We start from the raw sequence: 17,609 nt of genomic DNA, 5'->3' as shown, positions 1-17,609 counted from the left end.
ATGCCTTCCTTCTACGCTTGTAATCTCAGGGTGCTGGTGGCCAGTGCATGTGGGCTGCTGACGGCTGTCGTTTTGGGACTGAGCATCTGGAGAACAGTCATACGAATCCAAAGAGGTAATGTTACCCTGTGACACTTAACTGAGAGAGACAGAGACAGAGACAGAGACAGAGACAGAGACAGAGACAGAGAGACAGAGAGGGACAAAGAAAGAGACAGAGAGCGAGAGAAAGAGCGAGAGAGAGAGAGACAAGAGACAGGTAGGCAGACAGGCAGACAGACAGACAGACAGACAGACAGACAGACAGACAGACAGACAGAGACAAGGAGAAAGAGAGACAAAGAGAGACAAAGAGAGAAAATGGAACCTCTATTTCTGCCTCCTATTGCAGCAACACTGGAAAGTACCTTTTCCAATCCAATGCTGCCAGCCTCAAGGCGGTTTATGAACTATGAGCCCATGGATGGATAATAGAAGGCTGTGTATATAGGAACATGTTTGCACTGGCTCTTTCAACTTCAGACTTAATTCATATGAGCAATGATTAAAATGACTAATAATATGTATTGGCATAGCTGAATCTAAGGAAGGTAGTTATGAGCACAGACACAATCAAATATGTAGAATGGAACTTCATTTCAGCAAAGGGTTTAAAAATGTCAATAGAGTTGTTAGACTATCTTAGGGTTTGTATGTAAGCTTTCTGCTTTCCAGGTATACAAAATTACTTAAAAATTAAGGTGATTTATGGGCCGGAGTTTGGCCTAATGGTAGAGTGCTTGCCTAGCCTACACGAAGACCTGGGTTCGATTCCTCGGTACTACATATATAGAAAAAAGCCATGTGGTAGAGCTCTAGCGTTGAGAAAGTCCAAGGACAGTGCTCAGGCCATGAGCTCAAGCCCAGGACTGGCCAAAAAAATAAAATAAAAATAAGGTGATTTAAAAATTAGTTTCTGGTTATTAACGTATTTGTTAATCCCTTGCTATGTGCTAGAGCTACGTGGGAAAAAAGGGGGGCGGAGAAAGGACAACATAATATTGAAGAAAAGCCTGTGAGACTCATGCCAGAGTGTTTTAGTGACCTTAATATACTGGCTCCCTTAGGCTGGGGCCCTTTATGGGTCACTATAAAGAGATTAAAAGTTGAATACATGAAACACTCCTCTCAGAAAGCTGATAAAGTTTTTAAAGAAACTGGGCAAATAGATGTAAATAATACCCACCAGGGGATTCCAGTCTCTTCTTTGAGTAGGTCGTGGCTATAGAACAGAGCTTGTCAGCAAAGACTCCCCGCTGAGAGCAAATCAGGTCATGTACTGGCTACTGATAAAGTGGTAGCTGATGATAGATCCTTTCTCTCTCCCAAGCTCCAAGGAATAGTATTAGAAAATACTGTATTGATAGCATTTAGAGAGCTAGACTAAAATGTTTATCGGAAGAAAGACAATCAAATGTAAACTTGGGAAAAGATGTTTTTTGGTGGTTTCAGGTTTGTGAAATAGTTACATTCAGGTTTAAAAAAAAAGTGTGCATTTAGGATTTTTTCCCTGTTAAATTCATTGAATTTATAAGTTCTTATTTAAACAACAGATATTTCAAAAGTCTCTTCCATTTCTCCTTTATTTATATAACATCTATTTACAGGGGAATTTGTTTATGAAGGACATGGTTATAATAGAACCATTCAAACAAGGACCAAAGTACAAACACAACATAAGGAAGAGGAGTACAGAACGTGAATAAGCCTGGCACTGGTGGCTCATGCCTATAATCAGAGCTACTCAGGAGGCTGAGATTCTGAAAAATGATGGTATGAAGCCAGTCTGGACAGAAAAGTATGCAAGACTCCAACTCTAATTGGCCAGCAAAAATAGAGCTATAGCTCAAGTGGTAGAGAGTCAAACAAACTAAGTGAGCATGAGGCCCTAAGTTTAAATCCATTATTGGGGGGGAAAAGAATACATAAAAGTCAAAGACTTAAGAGGATTCACTTAAAATAAGTACAAAACAAATTCCTGAATTTCTTGAGAAGGGAAACCCAAATCAACTGATTATTCTTTTCTTATTGAAACAGCAAGGGCAGAAACTCTTAATTCACAATATATGCAGTTAACAGTATTTTGTTGTTTTGCTAGGTCAAGTTAGGTTCTTTGGGAAACTATATTATCTTCAAGTGAATGAGATCTACATTTTTTTAAATTGTATTTTATTGTTGGGATTATAGTTACATTGTCAGATAATGGGTGTATCACTTCTTGAACCTTGATATCCCTTCTCATGTTTTCGTCCATCTTTCCCTCCCCCATCCCCTCCCAATTCCCTTGTATTCCCCCTTCCCTTTCCTATTTCAAATAAATAAACAAATATATTCAGTATACCAGGTAACAAAGTCAGATACAGTAAGTGCATGTGACTAACCATAAGGGGAATAAAATTAAAAAGAAATAACTTCACAGAGTACATTAAGGATATCACAAAGGTAAAACTCTTGTTTCCATATACTAAAGTTCATTTCATTTAGTCTCAGCCTGTATGACCATATATTGTCATCAAGTCAATGAGATCTACCATTTTTTAAAAACAATCTTACCAGTGTAGGCTAGGAGAGAGGTTTCAGCTTTGAGGTGCTTTGAGTCTCCTTGAGATCTCTACTAGTTTGTTTGTGTGCTGTGGGGTGGCTGCCATGCTTTGGGACTTTCAACTGGATCATACAAAGTGCTTTCTCCAGACTTCTAGACTTAGTAAGTTTATCTAAAACAACAGTGGGCATCCTCGCACCTGATTACCTGAAATAGAGAGATCATTCATATGATCATAATCCCAAACATCCATACAAGAGTGCAACTTTAATTATTCTAAATGTCATTCTTACTTTCTATTTTTTGAAATGAATCATTGCCTTTAATACGAAAACCAAAAGCAGGTCAAGATGTAAGCTTTGAAATGCTAGTCATATTTTATCTAGTACAGATTTTTTTTTTAATTTGGCTATCTCTTAATCAAGCCTCCAGTTAAAAGGTCACAGCTCAAGGCTCTGGTGTTTGATAAAGGTGACAGCATTACTCGGGAGTAGATAAGGTTTCTTTCAGAATTGCTGGACTACTGTGTCATTTTTGCATATTGTTGATGAAAACATCAAATAATAACCTTTATTCCACCAAATCAGCACAATGCTATATTGTCTAGGGTAAAACTTAACTCCATCTGTGTTCTCCATGCAAGATTTCTTCCATTTAAAGTTTCCCTTGGCAAAGAAAAAAATCAAAACCCGAAAATGTTTGCAATTTCTAGAAAAAGCTCCAGACTTTAAGTTCCCCAGTGGTGTCAGTTTATCTAGGACACAATTCACTCAGAGTTTCACAAATAACTCCTTCTTTGATGATTTAGATTTTAGACTGAAAATTGCCATCTCAAAGAGATCTTTCCTAGGCACAGGGTTTAAATTATCATCCCAGGTGCTCTCTTTTGCATATACTTTTTTGGGGTCAAGGCTTTCATCACTGATATTTTTTTCCTTATTTGTTTACTGGATGATTTTTCTTTCCTTTTCTGTAGTGAGGACTTTTAGCTACATTAACATCTTTCCCATTGTGTGGTCTTTTTTGTTTAACCATATGATCAAGTGCTGTAGGGTGCTTTTATGCTCCAACCTTTTTACATTAGGCATTCTTCACATTAAAACACTTACCTTCGCTGATATATTTTCTCAGTGGTCATTCCTAAGGCTCCCCATCTCTCTTGTCTTCATGTTTGCTATAGCAAGAGACTTATAAACAAGAAGCAGAATAGTTTTGGGGCCCCCTTACATGTGATGGATGTAAACTGCAAACATAATCAAATTTTATTGTATTCCTTTCCTTTGATATATCCAACTTTGTCCAGTCTAATGTAAACATAGACAGATGTTTATTTTTTATTGTAATTAATAGAGGTGTTACAGTTATATTCACCAGATAGGAGCATTACTTCACACACATTGATACCCCTTCTCATGTTTTTGTCCTGAGGTCCCTCCATCCCCACCCCCCCTTAGACAGATGTTTATAATCACAATGGTTAGGCATGTTTTCTTTAGTGTCTATTAACAGTCATTTTAATTGCAAGGCATGCTGAAAATGCTATTATACCTTATTTAACCATATTTTATTTGGCCTCTTCTGCCTCTTAGAACCTCCTGCTCTCTGCTGGTTTTGCATTTCTTTCCAAATATTCATTCCAACATTCCTTCTCAGAGGGTAGTTCTGTCCTTCCTCAGGGCAACAGGAGATTTTTGTAGGTTGAAACATTCCCTAAACCTGAGGTCAAACTGTATAGTCCTAATAATTCTCATTCTGTAGAAAATGTGGGCTGTTGAGAAAGGTCAAAGAAAGTGTCGTATTTCTCAGAAAATAATCTACCCACAGATAATTTTTTGGTCAGTTCTGGGGCTTGAACTTTCTCAAGGCTAGAGCTCTACCACTTGAGCCACAGCACAACTTCTAGCTTTTTTTTCTATGTATGTGGCACTGAGGAATCAAACCTGGGTCTTCATGCATGCGAGGCAAGCATTCTACCACTAGGCCCCAAATAATTGGTTTTTATCTCATTCAATCTAGTACTTTCTGCAGAGCCAAACTCCTTAAAAATGTAATTTATGTTACCAATCCTGGAGGTATTTTTTTAATGTCCAAAGCAGTGTTTTCTGGATGAAGGTAATTGGATTTTAATGCAGTTGTAGTGTTATTTAGTATTAGTCCCGCTGTTATAAATCTCTCCTGCCTATATCATTTCCACATTTTGATTCCTCACATACTTATCTCTAAACAAAAAAATCAGGTAGTTTCCTTGAAAGGGAAGAGGTTTGGGTTTGAAAGCTACCTTTTCTTATGCAATTGACTGAAAGATGAGGATTCTTTTTCAAACAACCAGAGATGGGTTAGTGTTGATAGCATTTTAAAAGTCACCATCTTTGGCCGGGAGTTTGGCCTAGTGGTAGAGTGCTTACCTAGCATGCACGAAGACCAGGGTTCAATTCCTCGGTACCACATATATAGAAAAAAGCCAGAAGTGGTGCTGAGGCTCAAGTGGTAGAGCTCGAGCCTCAGAAAGTTCAAGGACAGTGCTCAGACTGTGAGCTCAAGCCCAGGACTGGCAAAAAAAAAAAAAAGTCACCATCTTTAAGAAGCTAGAATCTTGCCTTGGTGGATTATTCCTTGATTTCTAGGTATTTACTTGAAATCTGGATATGATTTATCACCTGTAGATCGCTGAAGACAGATGTTATGAAAGATCTTTATAAAATACAATGGTTAGAGACGGGTGGGGGTGTGGGGGGGGGGAGGGAAATGGGTACCAAGACATGTGAAAGGGTATCAATGTATGTGAATTAATGCACCTTCTATCTGGAAAATATCATGTAACCCTTTTACTAATTACAATAAAAAGAAAAAAAATACAATGGTTAGAATTGTACACTTGCAAGTAGGTGGGGAAAGGTCAGGAGGTCAGACTGCCTTGGATTATTAAAATTGTTGCTTAACTAGCTGAGTAACTTGCAACAAGTTCTTTCATGTTTAAATAAGTTACTCAACATTTCTGTTTCTATGGCTCAGGTTTTCTATGTCTTCATTTCTTATGAATAAACCTTGTCTCATTGGAATAATATGAAGCAATGAGGCTAAATGATGATATGTGCTAACGCCAGCTCTAATAATTGTAAGCACTCAAATATTGGTTACTATTCTCCAGTTCATGAATTTTTTAGATTATTCATTACAAAGCATAGTTTCTTCCACTCCCTAAATTATACCTTCAATAGATACCATTGGCCTACACTGGACCTTTGGATTGAGACTCAGGTTGTTAAATACAAAAGATGGCAATAGTTTAATCATTAAGTTCAACTAGCTGGAAACTGAAACATAGAACTCTAAGAACAGCCAGATCTCCATATTTTTGATTTTCAATGTGTATGTCATACTGTACCAGCAAATAAAATCTTATTAAAGTATTTAATTAGCTTATTGAGCTATGTCATTAATGCTTAATCCTGAGTAAAGTTTACCTTACATAAAACTATGTGAAGCTAGGTTCTCGTGTCTCATACCTAGAAACTTTCTATCTGCTCAGGAAGCTCAGATCTGAGCACAGCAATTTGAATCAATCATGTATTGGAAAATCTGTGAGACTCTTATCTTCAATTAACCACCAAAAAGCTGGAAGTGAACTGTAGTTTAAGTGGCAGAGTGTTAGCCTTGAGCAAGCATCCAGGTCCTGAGTTCTAGCCCCAGGACTGGAACACACACACATACATGCACCTACATAAAACAAAAAGTCAATGTAATAAGAAAATAAAACAAATAATATCATAGAACACAACAAAGTAAATGTGGCTACAAAATAAAATACTAGAAATATCAACATAAATTCATTTAGTTAATCTATTTAAAAAAGTATTATGTCAGATATCATTAAAACCAAACAAAAGTCATACTATTTACCTGAAGTATTGTACAATTAATGACATTTTATGTAAGAAGAAAAAGATGTTAAACGCCAATTCTAGGTAAATAATAATCAAAACTAGTAATAGTTATGTCAGAAATCAGACGTAAGGGTAAAAAGCATTATGAAGAATAAGAACGTATTGTTCTGTGATAGAAGGAACAATACAGCATGAAAAATCCATAGTTCTTTACCTATAGGCATCAATTAGTACAGACTCAAAATATATGAAGCAATACTGGGCAAAATTATACAAATACATGTACAGATCGATCCTTCTATGAGAAACTAACAGATCATGCAAAAAATATCAATCTGCAAAGAAAATAACAAGAAACAATGAATTTGTATATTAATGACAAATGGAACATTTTCAATGTATTAATTTGAGAATAGAATCTTTATCTTTTTACCCATATATGTATATATTCTATTTATTCAGATATTTTGAAAATTTCTCACAATAATAAGGTGTTGCTCACATTTGGTTCATTTATTAGTAAGTTTTATGATTTTTAAAGCTAACTTAAGATTCATTTTTAATTGTTGCTAATATATGACAAAGATTAATATTGCTAAATTTATTTATTAATTCTAGTAGCTAGCTATATTGGAGATAACCTGAAATTTTCAGTGATTCGATTGTTGCAACAAAAGATAGTCTTATTTCATTTAACTTCTTTTTTTTTTCAGCTGTGGGGGTTGAACTAAGGGTCTGTGTGCTGTCCCTGGCCTCTCTGTGCTCTACCACTAGAGCCACAGTGTCACTTTCTGCTGTATGAGTAGTTAATTGGAGATCAGAGTCTCAAAGACTTTTCTGCCTAAGCTGGCTTTGAACCACCATCCTCAGGACTCAGCCTCCTGAGTAACTAGGATTACCAGGTGTGAGCCACTGATACCTGGCTAACTTCTGGCAACTTTTCTCACATAGTTTGAGTAGAACTAATGTCAAGATGTAATAAATGTGGAATAACTTTCCATTTCTGACTGCCAGCTGTCTAATACCTTCAAAGTAGCTTTTCATTTTTGTTCAGACTTTAAAATTGTTATCTGCGGTTTCAGAAGTGGAGGAAAGAGAACTATCATCCACGCTAGGCTGTGGGCAAAAGTGAGAGATCCTATCTGAAAAATGAAGCAAAACATTGTGGGGGCATGGCTCAAGTTGAAGGGTCCTTCCCAGCAATGGATGCCATGAATTCAAACTCTAATACCAACTCCCCAAAATGTCAATGGAGGCTTATTGTGATACAGTCCTCTCCATTATAGTTGGAACTAGAAGGAGAACTCTACCTCTTGTATTATTAAGTTTATTTAATACCTCATCATCCACTGTACTTACCAATTTAGACAACCCAATGTGGCTGACTCATTGTTAGTCATTATATCCTTACAATCCTGTCTCCCATATGTTTCCTGAATCTAATGATACCTATCCTTCTGAGAGCCAATGCTCTAAGATCCTCCTATAACTGGTCTTTCCTGTCGTCAATACAGCATGAGGAAGCATCCTAGAAGATATTCCTTCCTTTACTCTGTTTTAAGAACCCTGTATTTTCCTTCAGTAAGAAACTTATTTGACTGGTCTATAAAGCTCCTTTCCTTCCAGTCTATGTGTAACTAGCTGTTGTTTCTCATAGAAACAATGTTAAATGCCTTTCTTGAACACCTCAGAACCTTCTGTGCTTTTGTGATTTTGCATGTTGCATCCTGCCTATTTATGCCACCCAATTATATCTGGCTTTTCTCACAATAATCTATAGCTATGTGTAGTCTACAGTATTGTCCATGAAATCTCTTCTGTCTTAAAGGATTCTAATCTTTTTAGTCAAAGTTTTGTGACTTTCAACTATGTCTTTTCAGTGCCCCAAAACCCCCAGTAAGTATTGCACACATTCGTTGATTCTCTGAGCAATGATACTCAAAGTAATTGTTTTACATACAAAACAAAAAAAATGGCCACTGGTTTAAAACAAGGGACTCATCAGACACTTCTCATGTTATTCTGTCATTTCTTCTCTCCTCAGACATTTCTCATCTATTCTGTCATTTATTCTCTCCTCAGGTACATTTTCCTCCCCAACAACCACCACTACACAGTTCTGTAGGAATGGTGGAACCTGGGAAAATGGAAGATGCATTTGTACAGAAGAATGGAGAGGGCTGAGATGCACAATTGGTGAGTTACTTGAAATAGTACTTAGGTGAGATTTAGGCAGACTTCTGGAAGCTTCCATCAATGGCCCTCCAAACATCATGGACAAGGATAGTATCATTAACATGTGTTGATTAGCTCTATAGTCGCAGTTGGGTTTTATTTTGGGGTTCTGTGTAATCAAGATACTTTGTTTCCTTCCAAATTTTTTTTTCCTGCTTTCTGCTGTGTCTAATCCAGGGCAATGAGTGATATGATTTCCTTAGGCTCTTTTGCTGTGTTGATATGTCATATTATCAGACTTAAAATGTCCTGTTTTTTTTTTGTAATTAAAAGAGGGGTTACAGTTATATTCTCCAGATAGAAGGTGCAATACTTCTCACACATTGATAACCCTTCTCACGTTTTTGTCCCCATTTTCTTCCCCCTATCCCTTCCCCTAATTTTGCTTCCCCCCTTCCCTTTCCTATTTCAAATAAACAAATAAATGTATATACAATATACCAGATTACACGATAAGATGCAATATGAGAATAACCAAGGGACAACCAAAGAGAAGAGAAATAACAGCACATTAAGAACACCATTCAAACATGCTCTGGTTTAACACCTGTAACTTTTCTGAAGTTACACATGGATCTTCATAAGAGCATACTTACATGAAGTTTTTGTCTTTTCTTCCCTTTTCTGGGAGAGTTAAATAAGTCATTAGTATGTTTTGTTTTATTTTATCTTATTGTAAGGATGATGTTAGATGGGTTGCGGTTACATATGTAAGGTAATGAGTACATTTCTTGCTGAACATTGTTACCCTTTCCCTTGTATTCTCCCACTTTCCCTCCTCTTCCCCTTCCCTCCCCAACAAGTTGTAAAGTTCCATTTCCAGTCCAGTGTCTTGTCAGTATCACTGTTGCATTGATTCACCCTTTGTCTCACCATTTTGTTATTCCTCTTCCCTTCCCCAAATCAGATAAAGGTATATACAAGACACGGGGAACAAAAATCAAAACCAGTGACAATAGGGACAAACTAAAGAAAAAAATGAATGACAGAAGAAATAACTTGCTGGGCCAGGAGCGTGGCCTGGTGGTAGAGTGCTTGCCTAGCATGCATGAAACCCTGGATTCGATTCCTCGGTACCACGTACATAGAAAAAGCCGGAAATGGTGCTATGACTTAAAGGGTAGAGTACTAGCATTGAGAAAGCTCAAGGACAATGCCCAGTCCCTGAGTTTAAGCCCTAGGATAGCCCCCCCTAAAAGAAAACCAAAACCCAAAACAACAACAAAATACAAAGAAAAAAAGAAAAGAAATGACTTGTTTCCATATCTTGGAATTGTGGTCGTTATTTTTAATGTGCTGTATTAAGTTATTTTTTTCTTTCCTTTCCCCTTTCCCCCATGTTTTATCCCCTGTTGTCATTGTGTTTGATTTTGGTACCCTGTGAACAAAAAATAATAAAAAAAACTTCACATAGTAAGTTAAAAACAGAAAAAAAAAACAAAGAAAAAAATCCCTCTTGTTTCTTTCTTTTTTTTTTTTTTTTTTTTTTTTTGCCAGTCCTGGGCTTAAGCTTAGGGCTTGAGCACTGTCCTTGGATTTTTCTCAAGGCTAGAGCTCTACCACTTGAGCTTTAGCACTACTTCCGGCTTTTTCTAAGTATGTGGAATCGAACCCTGGTCTTCGTGCATGCTAGGCAAGCACTCTACCACTAGGCCAAACTCCCAGCCCCAGTCCCTCTTGTTTCTAAATCTTGGAGTTTATTTCACTTAGCATCATCTTATGTGGGGTCATATGTACATAACTCTTGAGCTACTGTGATCCTCTGCTAGGAGAGTCCTGGATATGTACTAATTATTACAAATAAGGGAAACCATTGAGCCTATGTTTCTTTGGGTCTGGCTTACTTTACTTAATATGATTTTTTTTCCAAGTCTTTCCATTTACTTACAAATGGGGTGATGCCATTTTGTCTTATGGAAGCATAGACTGTGCCCATTTCAACTAGAACTGGTTATATGATACGCTACTTATTCTAATGACAATAACTTAACCACATAGGATAATATAGAAGTTTCCAGCAAGTCAATTCTATAAGCGTTCTATTACTGTTCAAATTTCATTGCAAAGGTTTTGAATTTTACCTGTTACCTAGTTTCAAATCAGGAAAAGGCAAGTAAAATATCATTTTAAGAAAGTGTCTTTTTCTTTCCATTACAGTTAATTTCTGTGAAAATAGTACATATCAGGAATTTACTTTTGCCAGAATTCCAGTGGGAAGGTATGGACCATCGTTGCAAACTTGTGGCGAGAAAACACCAAATGGTATGTGTTTGTCCCCAGTTCTCCTATTTAAAAGTCAGAATCATTACCAAACCCCCAACTAGCACTACTCCATGAAATATGTATCAAGGAAAATATTCAGGAGCAACTGTGTGTATGTAGGGGAGAAACAGGGGTGATACCAGTCCTAGAGCTTGAACTCAGGGCCTGTACATGTTCTAGGAGTTTTTGTTTTGTTTTGTTTTGTTAACTTTAGATTAGCATTCTACCACCAAAGCCACAGCTTCACTTCTGGCTTTTTGATGATTAGAGATAAGAGTCTCATGGATTTACCTGCCCAGGCAGGCTTTGAACATAATCCTCGGGCCTCAGCTTTCTCAGTACCAGCACCTGGCTGGAGAAGCACTGTTATAATGTCATTGTTCAAAATTTATGATAGTACTTCACCTTATCTTAGTTTTCCAAAAGAAGCTTCATATGGACTTTTTTGATTGTGAAACCCTCCTAACAATTATATAATTGGTTTGTTTATTTTTTCATCTTATTTTATCTCTTGGAATTTGATCAGGTAAATAATTGCTGTTTGAGTTATATAATTTGTCTCAAATTTTAAAATTAATCTACAGACTCACACTATACTATTTCAGGTTGCATAAACTTGAAGCAGAGGTGGAATTAGTTAAGTCTGTTTATTGTCGGCATTCCTTTGTCTCCTTTATCATTTTGGTTATCCATCTTATAACATTTTTTCTCATATATTTTTATTGTAATTAATAGAAGGGTTTTTCATTTTTAATCAAATCTAAGTGAGTAACTTTACCTCCACAGAGATATTCTAAGAGTAAAAGAGCAAATATTTGTTTCCATTTCCAGTATGTTTCAAAACACTAACACTTCATTTAACAATTCAAGGGAAAGGAAGAAGAGATAAAAAAATTTATGTAACCCAGTAATATACAGGAAATTTATAATTTATTTTATTTCAATACCACATTGGACAGTATGCTCTAAGATTAGTCTTTAGAAATTTACATCTTTTTCTTGTTAGAGACAATTTTGCGATTCTGCATAATTATTTTACTTGTCCTTTTTGGTATTGACTACTCTCAGTGCTGAAGATAACCTTACGTTTCTTACAAACTGTGGCGTCCCACGAATACAGCCAGTTCTTGATCATTCACAGAAATATTTTGTAGAATTGCTCTCAGTGATAAATCTAAAGAGAATTTCGCATTTTATTTAGATATTTACTATTGTGGTATATATACTGTTACTATTAAAATGTAAACAAGTTACTTGAATTGCTCTGTTCTCTATGCTTCTTTTCCTTATTAATTATAAGTGTTTATTCAACTATTCATGTTCCTTCTCTTCACATTAGCTTTTCTAACCTGTTGATTAAGATCGTAGAAAATAAAAAGAGGACTTCAGCTGTATTTGTGTTTACTACGTGTACTCCATAAAGCACTGGATTGTGACCTTATGAGCGCCTGTAATGTTCATTTCATTTATCTGAAATAATGATTTATACAGTAGGTATAACTTACAAAGTATAACTGTGTTCCTTTTTCTTTTTTCTCTCTATGAAAGCGGGCCAACCATTAGCAGTCCGTTTGTGTACTTTTTCTCCTAATGGAGAGATAGAGTTACAAAATTTTAAAAAAGGAAATTGCGATGAAAATCTGGAAAGCCTGGAAACGCAAGTATGTCCCCTGGCTCATCAGAACTTGCTAATGTTCTGAGTCTGGGCAAGGAAACAATTCAAATTCAATAAATAATACAGAATATTTATTGCTTTTTATCAATATAATGAAAAAGATCGTAAAGCAAACCATCACCATAAATTGGAGACTTCTCTGTATTGTGTGGAATTTTTCATACACACGATGCCTTTAATCCCAATTAATCCTTACACCTCAAAGACAAGTATTAACGTACCAGCTTATACAAAAATATAGTCTTGAGATATTAAGTGTTTAGCCTCATGGACCAATGCTGTTAATTTAAAAATCCATATTATATTATGGACTTCCTAGTCATAGATGATCAGTGGGGGGGGAGGGGAGGGGTAGAGAGAGAAGTCAGAATGGGCAGTGGCTGCCCATCCCTTGGACAGAAAGAAAGAATATAGACTCTAGAGTTTGGCAAAGCAGTGTTTGCTCTTCCAAACTATGAACTTTGGGTTAGCTTCTAAACCTCTCTGAGCCTTTAAGGATTCAACTCACAAAGTTGTTTGGCTATTACATACGATAATATCTGCCAAACATCTAAGAAAGTGACTCGCACATAGCCAGAATCTGAATATTAAATGCCATGGGTATTTGGTTCTGTTTGCTAATTGAATATGATTTCTGAGACTTTCTCACATGTGACTCTGGGTTTGATATTTTAAAGCAATGCTCCCATCTAGTGGTTAACAGGGCTGTAGTCAATCTTGACATTGCACTGCAGTAATGATAGCTTGGGTCTCGTGTTTTGGTCTCACAACACAAAAGCTGTGGTATATTGTCACATGGACCAGTGCTTCCCAGACTATCTACACTGAAAAACCAGATAAAATTATTTTACTTCACAGCTGACCAATAGCTTGGAGAATGCAATAAAAATAAGTTGTTAGAAACAAGAAAAGGACATATAAAGTGCAGGCCATTTTTTCAAATTGTTGTATCCAAATATATGAAAGTACCATATCAATTCTAAGTATTCGCTCTCAATTTCTGGGCTTATTTCTACATGGGCTTTATAACAGTGAACTAGCCCTGTCTAGACTATATATTGATATAGTTAGTCTCTCTGCTTCAACTAGTTATGCATCATCAATCATGGCAGACAAAAAGAAAGGACAGAAAATAATTCGCTTGCAGTATTGTATTCTTTATACAACCAAAGAAAGAAATACTAAAAACTGGGTGGGTGTGATATTCAGGAGTCCGAGGTCAGGTAAATTCCATGTATTCACTGGCAGTTGCTTCTGAAGTGTTTAGAAATAGTCGTGGAAAGTGAATAAACATTTTTTTTAACAGATAGACAGCATTACAACAGACTCTCAGGCTATTTCTACAGAGGCACAGATTTTGACATCTAATACCAATAAATTAACTGCTGAGAACATAACTTCTGCTTCTAATGTGGTTGGACAGATCTTCAATGGATCCAGAAATGCATTACCTGAGGTAAAACTCTAAAGGTTAACTCAGAGATTCGTTAGGGTTGGTTAGGGATGCAGCTCGTGAATATGGCACCTTTCTGTAACACATGTGAAATCTAGGGTTTGATTCCCAATGCTTCAATAAGGCCAGTCCATGACATAATTTGGTATGGCTTAGATTTTTTAGTCCATTTGGAAAAATACTCTTTTTTGGGGGGGGGTACTCGAAGAAATTGGAAAAGGCTTCCTTGTCTAAATGTCATGTGTTGGGATAATTCTGATTGTTACATTCAACTTTCCAGAAAGTTTTAGAATAAACATTACATTTCCCCTCAGTAAGCCTGTTCTATTTAAGTGAATCCCACAGAATTCACCACTTACCTTAGACTCTGGTCTCCTTGTTTTTAGTATTTTTGCAGTTTGATCTTGGTCTTCACTAAAACTTCAGCCTAGTTTATATCTACATTTCTAATAGTATTGCCATCTAAATTAGAATGTCTGTAAGCAATCAGTACACTCAATGTTTGCCATCAACAGGGCAGAGTGACGAGCCTTCAATATGCCCTGACCCAGTCTCTACCCACGGCAATCCGTAATCCCTCTGTCTCATTCCTTTTAAATTTCTTATTTAAAAATTATTCAAGAGCCTTTGAAAATTCAAGTCACAAACTGGTAAAAATAGAATTCAAAGAAAGGAAGAAGGTCCTCCAAATATAGAATTTATAGAAAAAAAAACAACAAAAACAGATAACTAACCAATCTGTTGTCCCCAAACCTTTTTGAAATGTAAGAAAACTATATATATTTATATAATCCCTATTGACTAATTACATAAATACATATAATAAATCTTGCTAATTATGGCTATCTACATCATTTTAACAATCAACTCTGCACTTTTCTTATTTTGTCCTACTTTTGTATTCAGGCCTTTGCTTTTGTGTTCTTAGGAATGAGATGGAGTTCTGTGAAAAATATTACAATATTAGATCAAATTCAAAGAGCCAACCTTCCTAATTCATTAGCTTGGTGTATGGTTTCACTTTTCCTTTTTTGGTTCTCACTGCCTGTATTGGTTCTTACTGCATCTATTTGGTTCTCTTACATGTATTGCAAGCAAGCTACAATACTGGTTTTGGAATTTCATTGCCTTTGCATTATCAGTCTAGTGATGCTCCCTCACCATGATGATGTTAACAAATGACTTGCGTCTTCTATGCCTTCCCCTTTCCAGGCCAAGAAACTTGCTGTAACCACAGTCAGTCAACTTCTAGATGTTAGAGAAGATGTTTTTCAAACAGCTGCTGCTGCTGATAATAAGGCCTTTACCACGTAAGCACTTTTCAGTCTAGAAAGACAGCATGGCAAAGTGTAACTTACTTTCCTAGGTGAAAGCTTTCGTAAATAGAGGGAATGCAGTAACTGGCTAATGCCTCTAGAATACAGACAGAATCTTTGGACTATTTTTTTCTCTTTGGCAGTGGTACTGGGATTTGAAGAAAGCCTTGTACTTGCTAGGCAGGCACTCTACTACTTGAGTCACACTGGCAGCCCGTGTTGTTGGCTTTCCCCTTGATCTTGTTACTACAAGAACTCGTGTATATTACCTCTTGATTCTAGGAGTAGAATTCATGGCCTGAGAGGCAAAATCACCTGAGCTTCAATTTAGATTAGAGCTTGAGCCTTAATTGGTCTGAGCAAAGGAGCAGCCTATACACCAAAAGGGCTTTTCCAACTCTTCCATCATTGCATTACATCACTCTGCTCTTCTTTTCCTGAGTTTCTGGTGTGGTTTGAGTAGGTATCTTTATTTTCTGGTTACATTGAAACAAAGAAACAGAATCCAACTCTTCCCCCATGCCTGTGTTTTGATTACTTTTGTTGTATATTTGTACTAGAAGTCATGAGCTTTATTCATAGAGACCCTTCACTGAGATCTGGTGTTTTAAAATTCTTTCACAGTTAAGTATAGAAAATTCACTGTAGAAAAATAAGGAAATACATGATGAAAGAGTTCTTAAATTTATCCTACTTTCGTTTCCCATTAGTGTATATTTCTGATACCTTTTGTGTATGTATATGTTCATGCCTTCATACACTTATGTAATTACATAATATGTTGACAACTTTTTGTCACTTGCTACCTTATAAACAGTTAAATACCAGTGGGGTGCTGGTGGCCCACTCCTGTAATCTTAGCTACTCAGGAGGCTGAGATCTGAGGATCATGCTGTAAAGCCAGCCCAGGCAGAAAAGTTCCTGTGAGATTCTTATCTCCAATTAATCACACACTAAAAGACCAGAAGTGTCCCTGTGGCTCAAGTGTCCCTGTGGCAGAGTGCTAGCCTTGAGTGCAAAGAAGCTCAGGGACAGTGCCAGGTCCTGGGTTCAAGCCCCACTATCAACAACAACAGCAACCAAGTATAAATATCAATACTTCATAAGTTTGCCTCACATGAGCAAGTTTTTGTTCAGCCACATATTTGTTCTACTGTACATTTAGATTGCTTCAGGTGTTTTAATATTATAAGGAATCAACATTCCCATATGCATTCTTTGCTTACACAACTCATTTTTCTTTTTTCTTTTCTTTCCTTCTTGCTTTATTTTGTTGTTGTTGTTGGTGGTGGTGGTGGTGGTGGTTGTGTGGCTTGAACTCTGAGTCTGAGCACTGTCCTTGAGCTCTTCAGTTCAAGGCTAGTGCTCTACCACACTGAGTCATAGCTCTACTTTCAGATTTCTGGTAGTTAACTGGAGATAAGAGTCTCATGGACTTTCATGCTTAGGCTGACTTTGAACCTCAATCCTCAGATCTCAACCTGTTGTGTAGCTAGGATTACAGGTTTATAGTCTCATGGACTTTCATGCTTAGGCTGACTTTGAACCTCAATCCTCAGATCTCAACCTGTTGTGTAGCTAGGATTACAGGTTTGAGCTACCCATACCTGGCTACAACTTATATTTCAATAGGTGATATTTGTGTGTATTTATCAGTTTTCTAATAATTACAACCAGCATCTGTTTTGGGTTGAGTCGAAACTGCCTGTAGTAAAGCTGTCAATAATATGGGAAGACTGTATAAGTATTAAAACAAGACTATGTTGAAGAAGAGAAACAGATATTTTTGAACAAAAGTTGATGTCGTGACTGTGTGAGATCTGTGCTAACGCCTTTCCACTATAACGTGCTAGAAAACAGACAACTTGGGATTTACAACCGAATCTCTAAAATATTAACTTGTTATTTTTTGTTGTATGCAGGCTTATTGAACAAATGGAAATGTATTCCTTGACTTTGAACAATGGGTCAGTTGTGGAACCTAATGTAGCAGTTCAGTCCTTTAGTCCAGGAATTCATGAACATTCTGAAAGTGTTCGCTTCTCTGTACAGAAAGGTGAGATGTTTGCCTCAAACAATAATAATAGCTAAAAGCCTTATGCTTTGAATCATAAATAATTTGTGACAATGTAGTCTTTTCAGCATATATTAATTATATAAAAGGATTACACTGTAATATTTTAAACATACATTTGCTTTGATC

General features: G+C 36.5%; 1 protein-coding gene across 3 annotated transcripts in view; it reads left to right on the top strand.

The window, feature by feature from the left end:
• The window catches only part of Adgrg7 (adhesion G protein-coupled receptor G7), a 33,065-nt gene continuing 15,456 nt past the window's right edge, over positions 1–17,609 (top strand). For 2 of the 3 annotated variants that reach the window (XM_090332572.1, XM_090332567.1), the window contains exons 1-7: positions 1–115; positions 8,548–8,661; positions 10,858–10,962; positions 12,511–12,623; positions 13,944–14,093; positions 15,303–15,400; positions 17,329–17,462. In XM_090332572.1, coding sequence (XP_090188698.1) covers positions 1–115; positions 8,548–8,661; positions 10,858–10,962; positions 12,511–12,623; positions 13,944–14,093; positions 15,303–15,400; positions 17,329–17,462 — 829 coding nt within the window. Of the gene's footprint in view, positions 116–8,547; positions 8,662–10,857; positions 10,963–12,510; positions 12,624–13,943; positions 14,094–15,302; positions 15,401–17,328; positions 17,463–17,609 lie in introns of those variants that run through there. The other variant, XM_090332581.1, reaches the window with a different exon arrangement.

The sequence above is a fragment of the Megascapheus bottae genome, chromosome 1, assembly GCF_031878675.1.
Source record: "Megascapheus bottae isolate mThoBot1 chromosome 1, mThoBot2.hap1, whole genome shotgun sequence".
Taxonomy (NCBI): Eukaryota; Metazoa; Chordata; class Mammalia; order Rodentia; family Geomyidae; genus Megascapheus; species Megascapheus bottae.
Note: the sequence above shows the minus strand (reverse complement) of the source record. Positions and strands in the feature narration are given on the sequence as shown.